Below are 18,762 nucleotides of genomic sequence, written 5' to 3' on the forward strand. Positions count from 1 at the left end.
TTGGGTTAGGGTTACGTATCGTATTAAAATATCAGACTGTATCAATGAAATCACTGCTGACAACCATGTAGCCAATTAATTATCAGTTGCGATGTGATGTGAGGATGGGAATGGATCTCAGCAGAGTGTAAAACGGGAACAGTTGGGTAAGATATTAGGGATAATGTTGTCACCCGTGGAGATGTTATCGTTGACCCGGGTCCAGACACCGTGCACGCTGTGCATGCCCATCTAGTGGTTTGGAGTTCTAGCTTTCAGCTCAACCAATACTGAGGTCCAAACGCATTGATTAATGCAGTGCCTTCATAACAATTCACTCTGGTGGTGGTAGCACGTGGTAAATAACTATTGCCTTTAAAACTTTGAATGTGGTGGCAGCGGTGGGATTAAGTCCTTAAACCATTGATTCTGGGACGTCTCTCCTTTTCCAACTCATGTTTTTGAAATATTGTAACAGGTGGGGGGGGGGGGGTTAGCTTATCTGTAGACTTGAACAATTATCGCTACTATATTCCGCTATCCTAACTGACATTTTCATTTTTCGCTATTGTTCTAACGGAGGGAAAATTTAAAAAAAAATCAAAATGTCGGTTAGGATAGCTGAATAGTGTAGTAGCGATAGTCGTTCATGTCTACAGGTAGGCTAGGGAGGGCCATGTTTTAGAAAAGTTGTTAATTCTGTTATTTAGTGTTTTTAATTATGTCAAAACTTACTCAGTTTATGGAATGAAGTGAAGACTAGATTGAATCCTTTGTAAGTTCTCGTTAAGTCTGTTTTTAAACGTAAAGTGATATATGGACCAGATGAGAGGATGTCCCCTGGTTTATATCGGCCACACAGTCGTGTGATAAAAGGAGATGATGTATCGGGCCCATCGTACAGCTCTAAATAGTCAACACATCCACCGATAGTCGACTCAAGATCGATCCAATCAAACTAAGAAAATAAACAAAAGAAATAAAATGGAATTCATACAATAAATGAATCATTATGCTAACTCTGAATATTACTACAGAGCCAAGTGATAATATTGTAAACTGTCAGTTTTGAATATTTACAAAGGGCAATTACTGCCCTTTCTAACACGTAGTAGATGTGTACATCTTGGTGTTGTCCACCGGAATGTTACTCTGTATATGAAAAACGAATAAATAAATAAATACATTCATAAATAAAAAATAAAAAAATAAAAAAAATAAAAAATACATAAATACATAAATAAATAAATAAATAAATAAATAAATAAATAAATAAATAAATAAATAAATAAATAAATGAATGAATGAATGAATGAATGAATGAATGAATAAATAAATAAATAAATAAATACATAAATAAATAAATACATAAATAAAAACACATTTGAACAAAGACAGGTATTATATTTTGGAATATCGAAACTCACTAGAAACACAAGACTATCTCATCGTCACTTAAAAGAGTGACATTGTTTTCTCATAACAATCAAAATATTGACACATGTAAATAATATCCTTACGTCAATTGAAATCCTTTGGTAGTCAAAAGTGGATTTCAGAGTGGTTCTACAGTCCATATTATTTCTATAATATTTGGAATATTGTGAATACATCCTATCACCAATATGCTGTATTGTATCACCACAGTTTTGATCCATGTACACTGCAAAAAAAAATATCAAATATACATACAAATACATTTTTCCTAAGAGAATTTGGCGTCGTGCAAAATAAGACAAATTGAACGTAGAGGGCGGAACTTGGTATTGCTAGTAGTTTACACTGAATGTTGATCAACTAATTAATTTACAACAAATACTTCATCTGAGCATGCGTATTAGATGACTAGTGAACTTTTATCCCTAAAATAAATTCTTGAATCACTGTTTATTAGCCTCGTCACTGTTACCATAACAGAACGACTTGCATGAGTTATGAAAACTTCTATATCTCCAACAACAACAACAACAACAACAACAACAACAACAACAACAACAACAACAACAACAACAACAACAGCAGCAACAACAACAACAACAACGATGATGATTAGGGCCTGTGTTTTTGAGATAAGGAATAAGGATGTAATAAGTCGTTACTCAGAGTTTCACGCTTCGAGCGATCTTTAGACAACTACATTATATATATATATATTAGCAGATTGATACTCACCGAGTTATATATATATATATATATGGAATTTTGTGTTTATGTTACTATATTCAAGAATTATGTCCTTGACAGTTATAAATGATCTTGTGACCTTGTACCTTAGCACTTAACGGTTGTGGCCATGTTATCCCACCCTTCCGCGGTCATAGTGACACAGCAGTGACGTCACTTGCTAATAAAAGATCTTATTGAAAAGGAAGATTGTTACTACACAAGTGGCGTCGATTGTTTTGAAAATACCAATGGACTTGTATTGTTAATAATACTGATGGTAATTTACCACAAAGAAGATAAACTGTGAACTTTTAGAATCATAACGTGGTTAGCTCCATCAGTAGACTGTTTGGTGTCCGTCTTTGATAATTTGATGTCATTTTTTCATGTAAATATACACGTTTACCTGTGTTAAATTGAATAGAATGTACCATTTACAAAAAAAAATAGGTTTATGTCCGCTAAGGAAATTAAAGAATACGGGTATCCCATTTTGAATTATAGCAACTTACTAACATAGATAATATATAGGAATGGACTGTGGCTGACAATGGTACTAAGCAACATCGGCAGTCACACTTCCGTCTATTTTGTACTGACCTGTACCATTGCTCCCATGGAGGAAGAAGACCAAACAGACACATGAAATGTATAATAATGTCAATTTCATCTTGATGACGACAACTGTTGTGATCTGCAGTTTAACACCGTCTTTTGGAATAACTTGGCAATGTCCGTGTAGGCAGGTTTGTTTTATCACGATGTTCGTGTATACAGGTTGATTAGAACTGTTGATAATCTGTGCTAGTCACCACTGTCGACGATGATGTCGACGTTTAGTAGTTAATAGACCAACTGCAATCATATGACATCAAAGGTTAACGAATAAATAGTTAATATTTACAACTGCATTTAAATGTACGTGTATCTGAAAGACACTGTGTCGCGGGCAAAATTCCATCGTTGTCTATAACCAAGCTTGCACCACGCATTATTTGGATGTAAACTGAATATCTTCCATAAAAAAAGACATTTTTGCTGTTTTTCGTACATCGCTTTATATCAAATTTCAACTGTATTACAGTATGAATTACGAAAACGCCTTCTGTTAATATTTCTTACCATAAAAATAGTAAATAAATGCCATTCACATTATTGAACACACACCCAATATGTGAAATATTTTATATCACATTTTACGTAAAGTGCTGTCGTCATTACAATAACCCTATATTAGTTGGCACTATATATAGAATCCAACAATGTGGTACTCTCTACACATATATATACATGCTTGTATACATATATGGCTACTATTCCTCATCTCCCCCCCCCCCCCCACCTTAAACTCAATCCTTGGGCATTTGTGGTGAATAAATATTACTTAGTAAGTGCATATTTCAGTAACACAAAGAAAAACATGACACATAAACAGTTGAAGTTGAAAGTTCTGTGTTGTCTGTCTGTCTGTCTGTGGATGTGGATGTGGATGTGTGTGTGTGTGTGTGTGTGTGTGTGTGTGTGTGTGTGTGTGTGTGTGTGTGGATGTGGATGTGTGTAAACAATTGCAACTTATTAAAGTAAAAAACTGCTGGCCCGATTGCCCTGATATTTGGTGGGTGTATTACCGTGGGTGTCTAAAAATTTCCCAAATCAAAATGATCTTACCACCAATGTGTGATTTTTGGTCAAAAAACTTTAATTCCAAAACTGCTCAGCAGATTGGGCTGAAATTCAATGGGGCTGATCTGTGGGTGTATAGATGAAGAAATATTGAGCCCATAATGATTTCATCAGTGATATGCAAATGAGGTGTAAAAATGTGAATTTTGGCCAAAATCTTATATCTCAAAATGTCTAGTAGGTAGACATGAAGGTGTAGAATGTACAGAGTTTACAAAGTCTGTCACACAAATATGGTGGAAGATGAATACTATTTTCTTCTTTCCTAAATATCATAATTCATGGGTCAAGTACATTCCATGAGTTATTCAAGCATCCAAATCATAAGTTTTACTGCTTGTTTATAATATGGTCAAAAGATGAAGCTATTATAAGAACTTTGCATATGTATGTTTATAAGGCTTTACAGAACCGTTAAGAAATGTGGAATAGTTAAAGTTTGAGTGGTTTAGTGTATGCATACATGCATTCTTTGTTTGGGATCGCTGATTGTGTCACGTGTATAGTAATAGTATTTCTCTTTCTCTTCTCTGCTCTGCTCTTCTCTTCTCTTCTCTTCTCTTCTCTTTTAAAAATGTAACTCCGTTTGCATATGGGCCAGAGGCCTTGAAATGCAAATATAATCTGAATCTGAAAAAAACTAGTGGGTGCGGTCTTATGGATTTCATGTGATCTGCCATGAGATGTTCTGTTGATTGTACAGATCATTCTGATGAGGATTGTTGAACGTGACAGATTGAAAGCTCAATACTACAGGGTCAAACTACTTGCCAGAAAAAGAAGGTTAAAATGTCTAGGTTTGGCAACTTTATAAAGTAGGGTCAGTCAGGTTACTGGAAACTTAGTTTTTAATTCGGTCTATGTCATGTATCTTTACTATTTACCCCCATCAGATCAGACCAGTATTTAAACAAAGCCATGACACTGTAAGCATTGAAACTGAAATTTTACTTTTTAAGCTAGACTTTGAGAACAACTGTTCCTGCATTGAAATCTCCAAACACAATGGATCTGGCAACAATGCTGAAAGTCATAGAAGCTCATATAATTATGAGAAATATGATGTTTTACTCATCTACATAATTATATGGGCCATGTGGTGAAAACCCACAGAAAATTGTAAATTTCTCATAATGACTATACGCTACTATTCATCTCATGGCGGATCTCATTAGATCCCACTTAAGCCATTGTATCCATAGCAACCACATGTGAGGGTGCTCAAGCTGGAAGTGTCAAATGCTTAGCAACAATATTGTCCTCAACGTCATCGCATATGGCCATGACAAAAGCTTGACCACAATCACGTTTGACAACTGTTGTTGCCAGGCATATTTGCATATCTTGTGAGACCTGCAACGAGACATAAAACCCCTTATTGTAACAGTCATTATTACTAGAATTTACTACACATGACAATAAACACTAATTCCCTTGGAAAGTCTTGCAAAGTGTGTCATTTTTTTACTGTGATTAAAGTAAATATTTTCACACTCTTGTAGTGAAGACAGTCACAATTCAAGATTCCATCAATAACATGAAATCAAATCATAACCCTGATCTATGGCAATAGCTATTTTATCAAAAAATCCATAACATGCAATAATCATTACATTTTCATTCATTTGGTAAATCTAATTTATTTCACTTTTCTCAGAACATCATATGACCCTTTTGCTCATCTCCAACCCTTAAAAATATGTCACTGAAAGAGGTTCAATACTTTATTAAGTATGATAAAGTGTCTGTCTGTCTGTTTGTCTGTCTCTGTCTGTCTGCTAGAACTTCTGCAATAGTAAATGAGTGTTTGACTGGTCTTTTTTTGGCAGACAGGTAGGTGTAAATCATATTCTCTAGTTCTGATGTTGAAGTGTCTTTGATACAAAATGTACATAGATTTATACTATTGGTATTTGCATTCTAATCTATGATTTCAAACTACAGTTTAACAAAACACTCAAGTTCCAAGACACATACATGTACACAAAGCGTGTCAATGTTACTGTTCTGCTGTGGACAATGCTCTTCCTGATGGATACAAAACACAATGATGCATCAAAGTCGATGACGGTGATACATGACGTGAGGTCATCCTCTATTCAGTATGTGTCATAACCAAAGAGACGATTGTAATAATATGGCACTATAAATCGATCAGAAATCATTAAGTATGGTTTTCCATTTGAATAGAAGGTAGTACACCAATTAGTGAAGATACTCTTGCCGGCTGGTTCCGCCTCCCCAGACTTGATCTTGACTTTCTCGAGGAAGAGAAATGGTGATTGCATGATGAAAGTGAAGGTATCAGTTGCTTCATTAAAATAACTACGTATGACATATCGCTTTGTATACTGCCGAAATATTAATGGTTGGAAAATAACGAATAAGTTTATTAAGACAGAAACTATCAAAGTAATGTTAAAATCAGGAGATGATAGAGGGATTTCAGATGACCAAATTTTCCAAACATTAAATGGCAAGTACACTAGTGATACTGCTGCTGTTCCATAGAAGGTAGCAGTAGCTCCCCACAGATATCTGTTAGCACCAGCTTCATACACAAGAACATCTTTGTCTTTTCGTTGTCTACGGGTTTGTGATCTTTGAAGTCCTTTTGCCATTTTCATTACATCTTCATATGAAGCGTCATATTGCCATTGGTTCTGTGCACTGTATTTGTTTGGTGCACTGCGCTGTGTCTGTGTGCTGTTCTTTGTACTTTGGTTCGGTTGGTCATTTTTCTTGGATACCCATCTGACTTGTGAGGCATGTGGAAATGATTCAATTGGCCCCACTTTGAATGGTGGTGATGTCTGAAATAAATAAACAAATAAACAAATGAATAATTAAATAAAATAAAAAAAATTTAATAACAAATAAAATGTTCCAGATATTCTTCACTGACCTACGACTTTGTTGTTGATGCATATCATGGTATAACAATTTCATCTCACTACATACAATTTTTACTTTTTAAAACTATGAATTCAATTTGTGTTGGATATTCAATCTCCCCACGGTGTCATATAATGTCAGTGGTGTTCTCATTGATGTAAATTGACAAGGAGTTTATATATAATTTAATTCTGTGACAGTTGCGTTCTGAAACTATTGGAATGTATGAATGTTTCATACATGACATCTACATACTAGTTTGGAAAACACCTGATACAATGAAGTGTCAAAGTGGATGCTCCCTGATTGGTTGACATGATCACTGATGCAACAAACAACATATATATATATCTATACATGTCTTGTGATGTAACCTTTCTGGATATACATTTCAACATTTTGTTACTTAAAATTCTTTGGTAATGGATTACAGAGTATTATTAGTAGACAATGTTTCACTAAAACAAAAGAAAACAGAAAGGTATAAACAGATATGTAGATGTCCGCCTAGTCACAGACAATTAAGAAGACAGATTATACTTGTCTGTGGCCTAGTGAGCATAGTATTTGTTGTTGATAAGCACTTGTCAGTCAATACATAGTTTTACTAGAAGGATATATTTTGAAAGTACAATAGACAGAAATAGGGATGTTGACATTTTTGACAGAGATATGTGAAATGGTGTGTTTAGTCTGTTTACACCATGTTTATCTGTAAACAGACTACATGTGTATATATAGATTAATCAGAGGTGGTTCTGACTTGAGGACAAAGTCAGATATATTTGTTATGTATGGTCTCAAACTTGCTATCAAACACCAATATTGACAAATTTTGGCGTCGGCATTGATTTTCTCCTTGTAAAATATGGAAAGTTGTCAATAAATCAGTTTAATTAACCCAAACATTCAAAGGCAACTTGTCACATGATTTCCAATCAATTTTTTGAACTGTACAGCTCAAGAAATGAATGCGACTTTTGTCCCTGAAACTTGACTTCTAGGTTGTGAATGATAATGAGATCTTGCATCCATGTCTACTAATTAGTAGGTGGTAATTTGAATAATGTGCATTTATAGCAATGCCAAAGGAATTCTGACTTTTGAAGGAAATTATTGCAAATGTTGGACATGTACATGTATATGTTGGAAGATGAATGTTAATAGGATGAATAGCTCAATCAAAACAAACGATAAATTATTGCAGCTACAAACTGTAATATACAAATGTAGATGTCTTCAAAAACTCATCCTTCCAACGAACAATAATGGACTGGAACATTCTTGAAGATATCATAGTTAAAGCAAGGATCTGTTGATGCCTTCAAGTCATCCATCCAGCACGACTACATGTAAGTGCCTTCCCCCTCTCTGTTGATCATATACCAGTTATCTGGTCATTCAACATATTACATCTGACTCCAAACTCAAGTTTGATCCTTCTCTGACTATTATAGATGTGTTTGGTGCTTTCGATAACAAACATCCAATAACCTGAACCATAGACCATGGTCTAGGATGGATGGTGGTCAATTTGTCTCAAAACCAACTTGTCCCATACACTCGTACCACAGTCAACACATCCCACCATTATCTCGCGCCATCTAAGAGCCTTAAACTCATCCAACAATGATGTCTTTTTTAAAAAGTGGTAGTAACAAAAACATATATTTTGGGTCCAGAAATGTGCAGCTACGTGTAAATGTTTTAGACCTGCAGACCAATGAGGCAATGAAACCATAAACTGGGCAGCCTATTCTAGTCTTGGTAACTTTAAAGGCTGAGAAAGTAAATGTTGCGAACTCAGTTCTTTCTACCTCCATGCTTGCAGACAGAGCACAGGTCCAAATTACTGATATGACGAGAAGGAAGGGACGAACGACTTACTCCGTATGCAAGCATGCCTACACAATGACATGGATCTATTTCAGTCACTTGTGAGCTTGGTCATACCATGGAAGTATATGGGTTATACTTCCATGGTCATACTACAAAATAAATAATGACGTTATCAGGTAGTCATGAATATTTTGTATCATGACCATATAGCTCACAACCACAGGGGTGTGTAATATTTCATAGACTGTTGTTTTCCAGGTCTACAGACTAAATATAACAACCTTTTGATTATATATTCCTACATCATGTAAGGGGAATATATAATATAATAATGTTATTTAATATTTCTTCGTAGTATGGAGATTGATACATTTGTAGCAGCAAGATTCGTACGATATTTTCCTAAGAAAACGGCATTCTAAGCAATAAGAAAACAACAATCTATGAAATATTACACGCCCCTGTGCTCACAACAAGTGACTGTGACAGTTAGGCGCACACTCGCATAATGCACCCGGGCGCGCGTTTGCAGAACTTACCGTGCACAAAATACATCGTTTTGTCGTTAGTAACGGAATACGTGACAACAATGGTTGTAAATTGGAGACACGTGACAGCACCATATTGATAGGAATCCAAATATATATGCATCTGTGACTAGAAAACCAGTGGTGTTAAATATTCCGGGAATTTATTTTAACAGAAATTCAGAACACGACAATCTATGGGCGCAGACATTTTGAAAAATAGCCATTTCCGTTCATAGTCAACGTTGGGGGCGGTATACCAAATGACCCTATTGACCATTTCATTATTTTAGATCTTGATTGAAGGAAATAAACTTACATAGTTGGACAAATTACACAGGATTTGGGGAATGTAAGACCTACCATGGAGAAATTGATGATGTATACCATTTTCTTTTTGGATGTAGATCACAACTGGTGATGTTTAAAGATTCTCTGTAATACTTAGAGTTGAGGAATGTCTATAAAATTAACACATTCCACTCTGACAGTTTAAATTTTATATTTTACGTTCTTTTTAGTCACTTTTTGTGGGAAATAAACAAAGTCAGGAGGGGAGGGAGGGTTTCTAAGCTGACAACGAGATTTATCAAAGATTTATGGGGGAAAAGAAAGAAATGTTTACAGGATATTTAGTATACTTTTTATGATGTAAGTAGTGTTGTAATTTCTGTGATAGTTTGTGTTGTGTTTCTGGTCCATTCAAAGGCCAATAAAAATTAGTATTCATATAAAAAATGTGTGCTTGTGATACCTGTGCAAGGCTATATTGAATTAAATAATACATGCCAGTGAGGGCTTAATATTACAATTCAGTGCGTGCACAAGGATTAATTTTTGATGCCCAAGCTGAAGCCGAACTGATGTGTGGTTCCACACTAGGTATCAAGTAGTACAGATATGATGTGTGGTTCCACACTAAGTACCAAGTGGTACAGATATGATGTGTGGTTCCACACTAAGTACCAAGTGGTACAGATATGATGTGTGGTTCCACACTAAGTACCAAGTGGTACAGATATGATGTGTGGTTCCACACTAGGTACCAAGTATTATATGATGTGTGGTTCCACACTATTATTCGTTTTGTTTTATTCCAACCCCGTGTAGTGTGCTGCATTTTCTCATGATTGATATTGAGGTAGCAGTTATAGGGTAAATGTTACGGTAGTAGTGGCACTTTCACACTTTATTAGACCTGTATACATATTGTGACAGGGATATCATTATGACTATGGTTATCGTGTTTGGTTTTGATCATGCAATAACGCGAGGAAAATATCACATCACCTATTGTTTTTATAACATATATGATATACGGGAGAAATGAAAACTCAAGGAAAGATGCTCACGTTTCTTTTTTAAGTTATTCAATGCACTGAAAATGAGTCGTAATATCAGCATGGCTACACAGCACTGTCGAAGTATCTATCCAGTGTTAATAGTGAACAAGTTAGAAACTAACAAGCCCATATCTTGATGTTGTAACAGAGATGTAGTGAAGTTATGTGTTATTTTCATAGCAAGTACAGATGGCAACTGATTTTTCTATTACAGCTTTTACATCTTTTTACACGACACATGTCAGGTACTACATGTAGGTCTTGCTACATGTTATGTCAATATGAGTGTTTCACGAGTGAATTACAATACCAATGTGTTCATCATGACGTTATTACATGTAACGGAGTACAAGCTGAGTTGACATGTTTTTGGGGTGTAATTTTTTTCTGCATATTACGTGTAAAAGGTACTCACAGTATTCTACTTACTGATCGATGTATACTTACCCATCGCTTGTAATTGATTGAACTCAAACCTGATATGCTTATCCGATGACATAATTTATTGTAAGTATCAAAAATGTACAGGAACTCCTTGCTAAGCACTAAACAGTTCTAAAAATGTCAGAACACAAACTGTAACATCATAGAAGGCATGCATCGACATTAACATTCTCTACTAGTGTCTACTTTAAATGAAGTTGGATTTTTTGTTAGTATTTGCATTTCAGTAAAAAGATTGTAAACTCAGCTTATGCCACTTTAATCATCAAATTGTGAATATTTCCTAAAAGGTGTACGTGTCCTTATTTTTGTCACATGACTTTATGTATCTGAGTGAAGTATCTCTAGCTCTCGCTCCGAATCTCTGTCCTTGTCCCTGAACTGTCTATGTTGCTGATCTCGCAGAACTATCGTAGACACATATCAGAGACGTCAACAGACAAGCGTACCCCCCCCCCCCCCTCCCTCCCCCCCGTCTGTAAGGTATGCTGTGATGGGGCACCCTCACACATGATCGGTCAATCCCTCCGAGAGAGAGGAGGCCGGTGAGGGCAGAGCGGCACGACGTATCTTAGTCTATCATATCCCCACAATCAGCTTTTCGTGTTTATAATGTGTTTGTTCTGCATCCTTGCAAACCGTGCATCTTAATATCTACTCAATGATAATAAAGAGTATCTGAATATTTCCCATTGCATAACCTCTTAGTGCAGGTAAGGAATTGCCTCCATACCTCAAACCACAGTGACTCTAGTCTAGTGATCTAAAAAATCACCAAAATTGAATCGGTTCCGAAACGTGGAAACTTTTATAGTAGATGTGAAATCCTTTTTACAATATCAAATTAATATATAGCTCCTTCGGTATCTCAGGTAGATCTCAAAATATGACGTATCTTTTCCGTGTATCTGACGTCTATTCCTTACACATTCATACCAATTGGATCTACCGCAACTCAAGAAGACTGGCGTAAAAGAACACTTTGGTAAAATTATTATGAGCAGTACAAGTCTTGTATTTTAGTCTTCTTCTGCAGCTTCAATGGTATGTTATCACAGCTTGATGATGATTATAGAGATGGTGAAATGACGGTTGTGAACGAATAAGTTCTCTGTACTAAGCAGCACCCCCCCCCCCCCTGCGATTCATCCACAAAACAATCCAACCCCGACAAATAAAAAAAAAAGATAAATGCTCAGTAGGGTGGTGTTTCTGATACTTAGTTTTTCTCAAGTGGCCATATATTATCTTGATTACAAGGTGATTAGACAGAGGTAACACTATCACCAACTTGTGTGTAATCTAAAACATCGGACATCAATAGTTATGTATAGTTTGTATCTATCTTACAATAAACTAAAACCTTGATTGCCACGGTGGTAATGTTACTACGGGTTCTAAATACATGTAAAACATCACCACGCAGCATCGCATTATTTTTGATTTTCTTTACGACTTTCTTCTATTTTCTTAATAATTTCCTCTGGATTTAACTGTTCATGTTTATCATATCCCATCAAGTGATTATAGTCATTTGGGTTAGAAAATGCTGAAGGATCAACCAATAAGGCCTTTCCATTGACTGTAAACGTTGTGAATAGATTAGTTATACCAGGTACTTGCACATCATTGGGAGTGAACTTAGTGAGTCGGTCTCTCAGGAACAAAGTAAAAGTGAAGGCTGAATACGTGTCTTTTTTACTATTGTAGTACAGTCTTGTCACATATGTCCTGGAGATTGTGTGTAACAGCACAGGTGTGATGAAAATGATAGTAGCAAAAATTCCACCGATGTAATTCAAGGCAAGACTTCCATTGTGGTTAAATAAGACAGGCAACAATCCTAGAGTAAGCAAACTGGTTGATAATGAAAAGAACTTGACTCCTTTCACCAATGACGTTGCTGTACCCTGGTACACAAGTGAACCATAATTTTCACTTGGACTTTGGCTACAGCCCAAACTGCTACTACAGGAGAAATTTCTGGTTGGTTCCTGGGAAATTCTGTACATTTTATGGCCTGGTGCAATCTGTCAAAAGAAGATGGTAAGAAATAGTTAATACATGTAGTAGGTACAGAAAGAGGTTGATGATAACTATTTGGTACGATCAATCTTGTTATTATCTGGTGACACTTTGAATTTGTATTTAAAAAAAAAAATAACCCAAAATAATTATTGTCCCTGACCTAAATTGGATATTTTGTGATGACTTGTGGTAGGATATTATCAAAATGTTAATAGAGAAAAGATAAAAGAACTTCTACAAGAGGCTAAGGAAAATATAATTTGGTCAACATTTTTTTCACAGTCTCCCCCTCACACATTCAAAAGATTTCATGCCCTGCCCTGCCCAACCCCCAACCCCCTGCATAAACACAAGAATTGTCATAAAGGCTACACAGTTAAATCTTTTTACTTCATGCATTACAAAGCTGTACAGTTGTATGGTACACTCCATTAAAATAAAAGTGGGCAATCGACTTCAGCATCCACACACAATAAGAGATTTCTTTATAATAAATTTAAGGAGAGGTCTCACATCGGAGTTGAACTCTAACCTATACTTGGCAATACTTTGTCAGTAGGATTTTCCCCTTCCATCTTGATTTTGGAGAGAAACAACATCCCTATGATTGTTAGAAAGGAGGAAGTGTCTTCTCCCAAAGTGTGCCCTCTTTTGTAAATAAGGACATGTAGGATTCTAGGAGGCCATTTTAGAGGCATAAAACACATACACATTATTATATGGTATATCTCACAGTAATCTGTCTCATTACTATGTAAAGAAATATCTTATTGTGTATGGACGCTGAAGTCGATTGCCAACTATTATTTAAGAACTTATTGCTAATGCTAATTAATAACTAATGAAGTATGATTTGAACCAAATCATTAGTAAAATATTTTGCCCCCACCCCCCTTTCAGACCCTAATTTCAATTTCTTTGGCCTCCCCCACCACCACGGTGTGTGTGTGTGTGTGGGTGGGGGTCATATATATACATACATATAGTCCTGCTTCCATACAGAGTAATCCGGGACTTGATTCTGACGATTGTCCCATAGGCCCAAAAAAATATATATGTGGTTCTGGTAAGCGTGCGCGTGCCCTGAATACCCTCGAGTCAATCCTTTTTTTTCAATAATTTTTGCTTTCCCGTTCCTAATTTATTCCTGATATCAGGAGAACAAGCAGCTGAAATCTACCCTACATGCCAAGACTGCTTAAATACAAAGCCTAAACTGCTTCGAAGAAAAAGGAAGTTTTTCAAGAGATAAATATGATAGAACAGAGTATGTAAAGCGTCAAAAAATGTGTATTTACTTATTTGCAAAAAAATAAAAATAAAAAATTAGGAAAAAGAAAAAAAATCGCGTCGTCGCACCACTTTAGAAAGTTTACCCTGACCAGAACCAGATATATATATTTTTTTGGCCTTAGGGTTGTGTCAGTAATATAGGCCCGTGCACCGTCTTGCAACCAGGACTAGTAACATACGTAATACTACTAGTACTACTACTACTAAGTACTAGTAGTAGTAGTAGTACTACTATAGTAATAATATACAATGTACTTTGTACAACATCAATGTCAAAATTCGGAGAATATTTTCATTTCCAGAACTAAATTGGATTGAATGGAATCCATACCGATGTTTTGCATGTAGTACACATTGCCTTTACGTACTGCAACATCATAACTCACCCAAGTTGTAGAATTTGAGAACGGTAATGTACGTAGTTTCGACTCTACTGACAAGGATCTTGCACCATTCTTCGCCAAACATCGGTATATTGTCATTCGAAGATCTCCTGAAGTACGTAACTTTTGAAGTACTTGCCCCCTTCCAACGGACAAGAATTGTATGCAAAACATTTCCTTGAGTTAGCTAGCTGTCTAGCACCTTCACAAAGTAGTAATCCTGGTCAGACTCAGAGATTCGATGAAACCCACGTTTTCAGACGACGGCAGCCATGTAAATTTGCGCGAGTGTCTGGCATAGAGGGCAGGCTTTACGGATGGTCACGTGACTTTTCTCTTTGGGCTATACTGTACACTTTCAACTGGTAGTGGTAGCTGAAAAGAACCAGTCTCATTGGACTGGAATACTTTGGAAAGAAAATATACATCTGAGTCAACAATTTTATCATGGCTAATACTCAGGCTACTTGAAAAATCAATGTGAAACAACATAATTATGCCAAGTCCTTGTTTGTAACCATTAGTAATAATGTACAAAAGATTAATGGTAAAATCGTTGTTATTGTATGTACAATAACAAATTTTTAACACATTTTTAAAATAGCTTTTTGCAATGTAGTGAGTTTCAAACACAGACTTTGCCAATGTTGTTTCATTGATTTTTCAAGTAGCAAGCCATGATAAAATTGTTTTATAAATTAACAATCCCAAATAAATACCCAACTCATCCATATGACCACTTTAAACCACATGGGTCAGGCTTAGTTAATTATGATGTTTACGAAAAACAAACAAACACACGACACCAACAAATAAACACTGACAGACATGAACGACAGGGTAATTGCAAATCAATTATCAACAATGTTTCTATGCAGCAAGAATTAGAACACCTCCAGCAAAGTTGGATCATTCTATCAGATCCAGTTAGACACTGAAGGAGGTCAAGTAATTCTTTCGAAACATGGCTGTCTCAATCAATAGTGGAAGAAGAGAACTTGTGTATGAAGTATTACAATATTTTCCTACGTATGAAATGGTCACTATATTGTTGTGTCGTTACATTGGTATGACAATACCGTCAATAGTGGCCATATATAGGAAAGTGAAAATCAGTACTGAAGTTTCCATATACTTGAAGGCTTTGACTGCCACGGCCGCCAAAGTATATAAAATAACAAAATTTGAAATTTACGTACCGAAAATGACATTGTCAGAACTCTCTGTTTTATATAAGTGCTGTTGTTTACGAAATACAAGCCATGCTAAATTTTCAATTTTCATCTGTCCTTGGGTTGGTCGAGCTATAATTTTTTTTATATACATACGTATATAAATTTATATTAAAACCATTTGTACTTTAAAGTGTACATTTTGAGTATGCATTGTGTCCTTGTAATAGTGATATTATTATTAATAAAAACACATGCATTCAAAAACTGTGGGAAGTCCACACAATACTTTAGGGTTGAGTAAGCATCAACGTTGGTGGCGTTGCATTACACATTCTACATGCGCGAAATGCGACCTTCAAATTGTGATGCTTTTCAGTAATTAAGATGTATTAAGAATGCACACCTCAAATTCCATATAATTTGGGATATACATTAACAATAACAAAGCACACATATCTTGTAAAGCCTATTGGTGTAGGGTTTTAGTTTTAATGCATAATTTGCATAATTAATGATTTTTTTTTTTGATTTTTTTTTTAAATGCAGTAGTTTGCAGTGCTCTCACCTTTGGTATTGTTTGTTGGGGAGGTAATCTGTCCCGACATGAGATGGGAAGACTAAACAAGATTATCAAAAAGGGTAGCCAAATTATCAGTAAACAAAGTGAAAGTATAGATTCTATCTATAACAAACTCATAACGTCGAAGGCTCACAGTGTTCTGAAAGACCCTTCCCATCCACTATATGCAGAATTCTACGACCGTCGTACTTCAAGGAGTGGTAGATACCGTGCTCCAGCAGCTAAAACCAATCGTTTTAAGTCGTCTTTCATCCCATCCGCTATCTCAGTTCTTAACAGCAATCATTGTTGTTCTGTTTGGTACTGTGCTGTTGTTTTTAGTATGTTTGTGTAATATATGTAATGCTATCTTTTGTATTGCTTTTATTTCTGTTTTACCTGCAAGAATTATCGTTTTAATTTCCCCTGGTGGGGTGAATAAAGTAATTCTGATTCTGATTCTGATGTTCAGGCAATATCTTAAGAATGCAACCTTCAAATGTCACATAATTTGGTATATATATATAAACCATAATGATATGCACACATGTCCTGTGAAAATTGTTGACATAGCTTTTAGTTTTGATGAGAAATCTGCCCAGTTTTTCAATAACTAGGTAATATCGTAAGTATACAAGCTTCAAATTTCATGAATTAATTTTCCAATTAAGGAGTACATCATGTATAATAGCGACAGCTTAGAATTTTGCTTTCCAACAATGTGTGTAGGCTTAGAAATCTATGGTTTTGCCCTTACGAGAGGCATTCAGTTTACATATATCTGGTCCCTGTTGTGGGTGATACCATTTAATTTCCGACATATCAAACATGAGCATCAGTGGCTCAGTGGTAGAATCTCCCCTACCATGCAAGAGGCTTGGGTTTGACTACAGGCTGATGCACACATATTATCGTGCAAGTATATACAGTGTTATTGTGCAAGTACATGTTTAGGTACAGTGTTATTGTTAAACATTTCAAGACACTGAATGTAATGCAACGTTGAACATTTCAAGACACTAAATGTAATGCAATGTTGAACATTTCAAGACACTAAATGTAATGCAATGTTGAACATTTCAAGACACTAAATGTAATGCAATGTTGAACATTTCAAGACACTAAATGTAATGCAATGTTGAACATTTCAAGACACTAAATGTAATGCAATGTTAAACATTTCAAGACACTGAATGTAATGCAATGTTGAACATTTCAAGACACTAAATGTAATGCAATGTTGAACATTTCAAGACACTAAATGTAATGCAATGTTGAACATTTCAAGACACTAAATGTAATGCAATGTTGAACATTTCAAGACACTAAATGTAATGCAATGTTGAACATTTCAAGACACTAAATGTAATGCAATGTTGAACATTTCAAGACACTAAATGTAATGCAATGTTGAACATTTCAAGACACTAAATGTAATGCAATGTTGAATATTTCAAGACACTAAATGTAATGCAATGTTAAACATTTCAAGACACTAAATGTAATGCAATGTTGAACATTCCAAGACACTAAATGTAATGCAATGTTGAACATTTCAAGACACTAAATGTAATGCAATGGTGAACATTTCAAGACACTAAATGTAATGCAATGTTGAACATTTCAAGACACTAAATGTAATGCAATGTTAGACATTTCAAGACACTAAATGTAATGCAATGTTAAACATTTCAAGACACTAAACGTAATGCAATGTTAGACATTTCAAGACACTGAATGTAATGCAATGTTGAACATTTCAAGACACTAAATGTAATGCAATGTTGAACATTTCAAGACACTAAATGTAATGCAATGTTGAACATTTCAAGACACTAAATGTAATGCAATGTTGAACATTTCAAGACACTAAATGTAATGCAATGTTGAACATTTCAAGACACTAAATGTAATGCAATGTTGAACATTTCAAGACACTAAATGTAATGCAATGTTGAACATTTCAAGACACTAAATGTAATGCAATGTTGAACATTTCAAGACACTAAATGTAATGCAATGTTGAACATTTCAAGACACTAAATGTAATGCAATGTTCAACATTTCAAGACACTAAATGTAATGCAATGTTGAACATTTCAAGACACTAAATGTAATGTAATGTTGAACATTTCAAGACACTAAATGTAATGCAATGTTGAACATTTCAAGACACTAAATGTAATGCAATGTTGAACATTTCAAGACACTAAATGTAATGCAATGTTGAACATTTCAAGACACTAAATGTAATGCAATGTTGAACATTTCAAGACACTAAATGTAATGCAATGTTGAACATTTCAAGACACTAAATGTAATGCAATGTTGAACATATCAAGACACTGAATGTAATGCAATGTTGAACATATCAAGACACTAAATGTAATGCAATGTTGAACATATCAAGACACTAAATGTAATGCAATGTTGAACATTTCAAGACAC

At 35.2% G+C, this 18,762-nt stretch overlaps 2 protein-coding genes across 2 annotated transcripts; both read right to left on the bottom strand.

The window, feature by feature from the left end:
- Positions 1-5,839: 5,839 nt before the first annotated feature.
- LOC144438324 (transmembrane protein 70, mitochondrial-like) lies at positions 5,840-9,235 on the bottom strand. The gene is made up of 2 exons (XM_078127392.1): positions 9,102-9,235; positions 5,840-6,641 (listed from the first exon to the last, which is right to left on the bottom strand). Exons 1-2 carry the CDS (start codon positions 9,183-9,185, stop codon positions 5,928-5,930), a joined length of 798 nt encoding a protein of 265 aa, XP_077983518.1. The 5' UTR covers positions 9,186-9,235; the 3' UTR covers positions 5,840-5,927.
- A 2,847-nt stretch (positions 9,236-12,082) lies between these two features.
- LOC144438116 (transmembrane protein 70, mitochondrial-like) lies at positions 12,083-13,479 on the bottom strand. The gene is made up of 2 exons (XM_078127145.1): positions 13,453-13,479; positions 12,083-12,906 (listed from the first exon to the last, which is right to left on the bottom strand). The coding sequence occupies exons 1-2, from the start codon at positions 13,477-13,479 to the stop codon at positions 12,310-12,312; spliced, it is 624 nt and encodes a 207-aa protein (XP_077983271.1). The 3' UTR covers positions 12,083-12,309.
- Between the last annotated feature and the right edge of the window lie 5,283 nt (positions 13,480-18,762).

The sequence above is a fragment of the Glandiceps talaboti genome, chromosome 7, assembly GCF_964340395.1.
Source record: "Glandiceps talaboti chromosome 7, keGlaTala1.1, whole genome shotgun sequence".
Taxonomy (NCBI): Eukaryota; Metazoa; Hemichordata; class Enteropneusta; family Spengelidae; genus Glandiceps; species Glandiceps talaboti.

Excerpts from the sequence above, each read along its gene's own strand:
- LOC144438324 (XM_078127392.1), bottom strand. The coding sequence starts at position 9,185 with ATGGTGCTGTCACGTGTCTCCAATTTACAACCATTGTTGTCACGTATT. Across the intron at positions 6,642-9,101 it reads AACGATGTATTTTGTGCACG|ACATCACCACCATTCAAAGT; the intron begins GTAAGTTCTGCA and ends TATTTATTTCAG.
- LOC144438116 (XM_078127145.1), bottom strand. The coding sequence starts at position 13,479 with ATGGAAGGGGAAAATCCTACTGACAAA. Across the intron at positions 12,907-13,452 it reads GGGAAAATCCTACTGACAAA|ATTGCACCAGGCCATAAAAT; the intron begins GTATTGCCAAGT and ends TTCTTTTGACAG.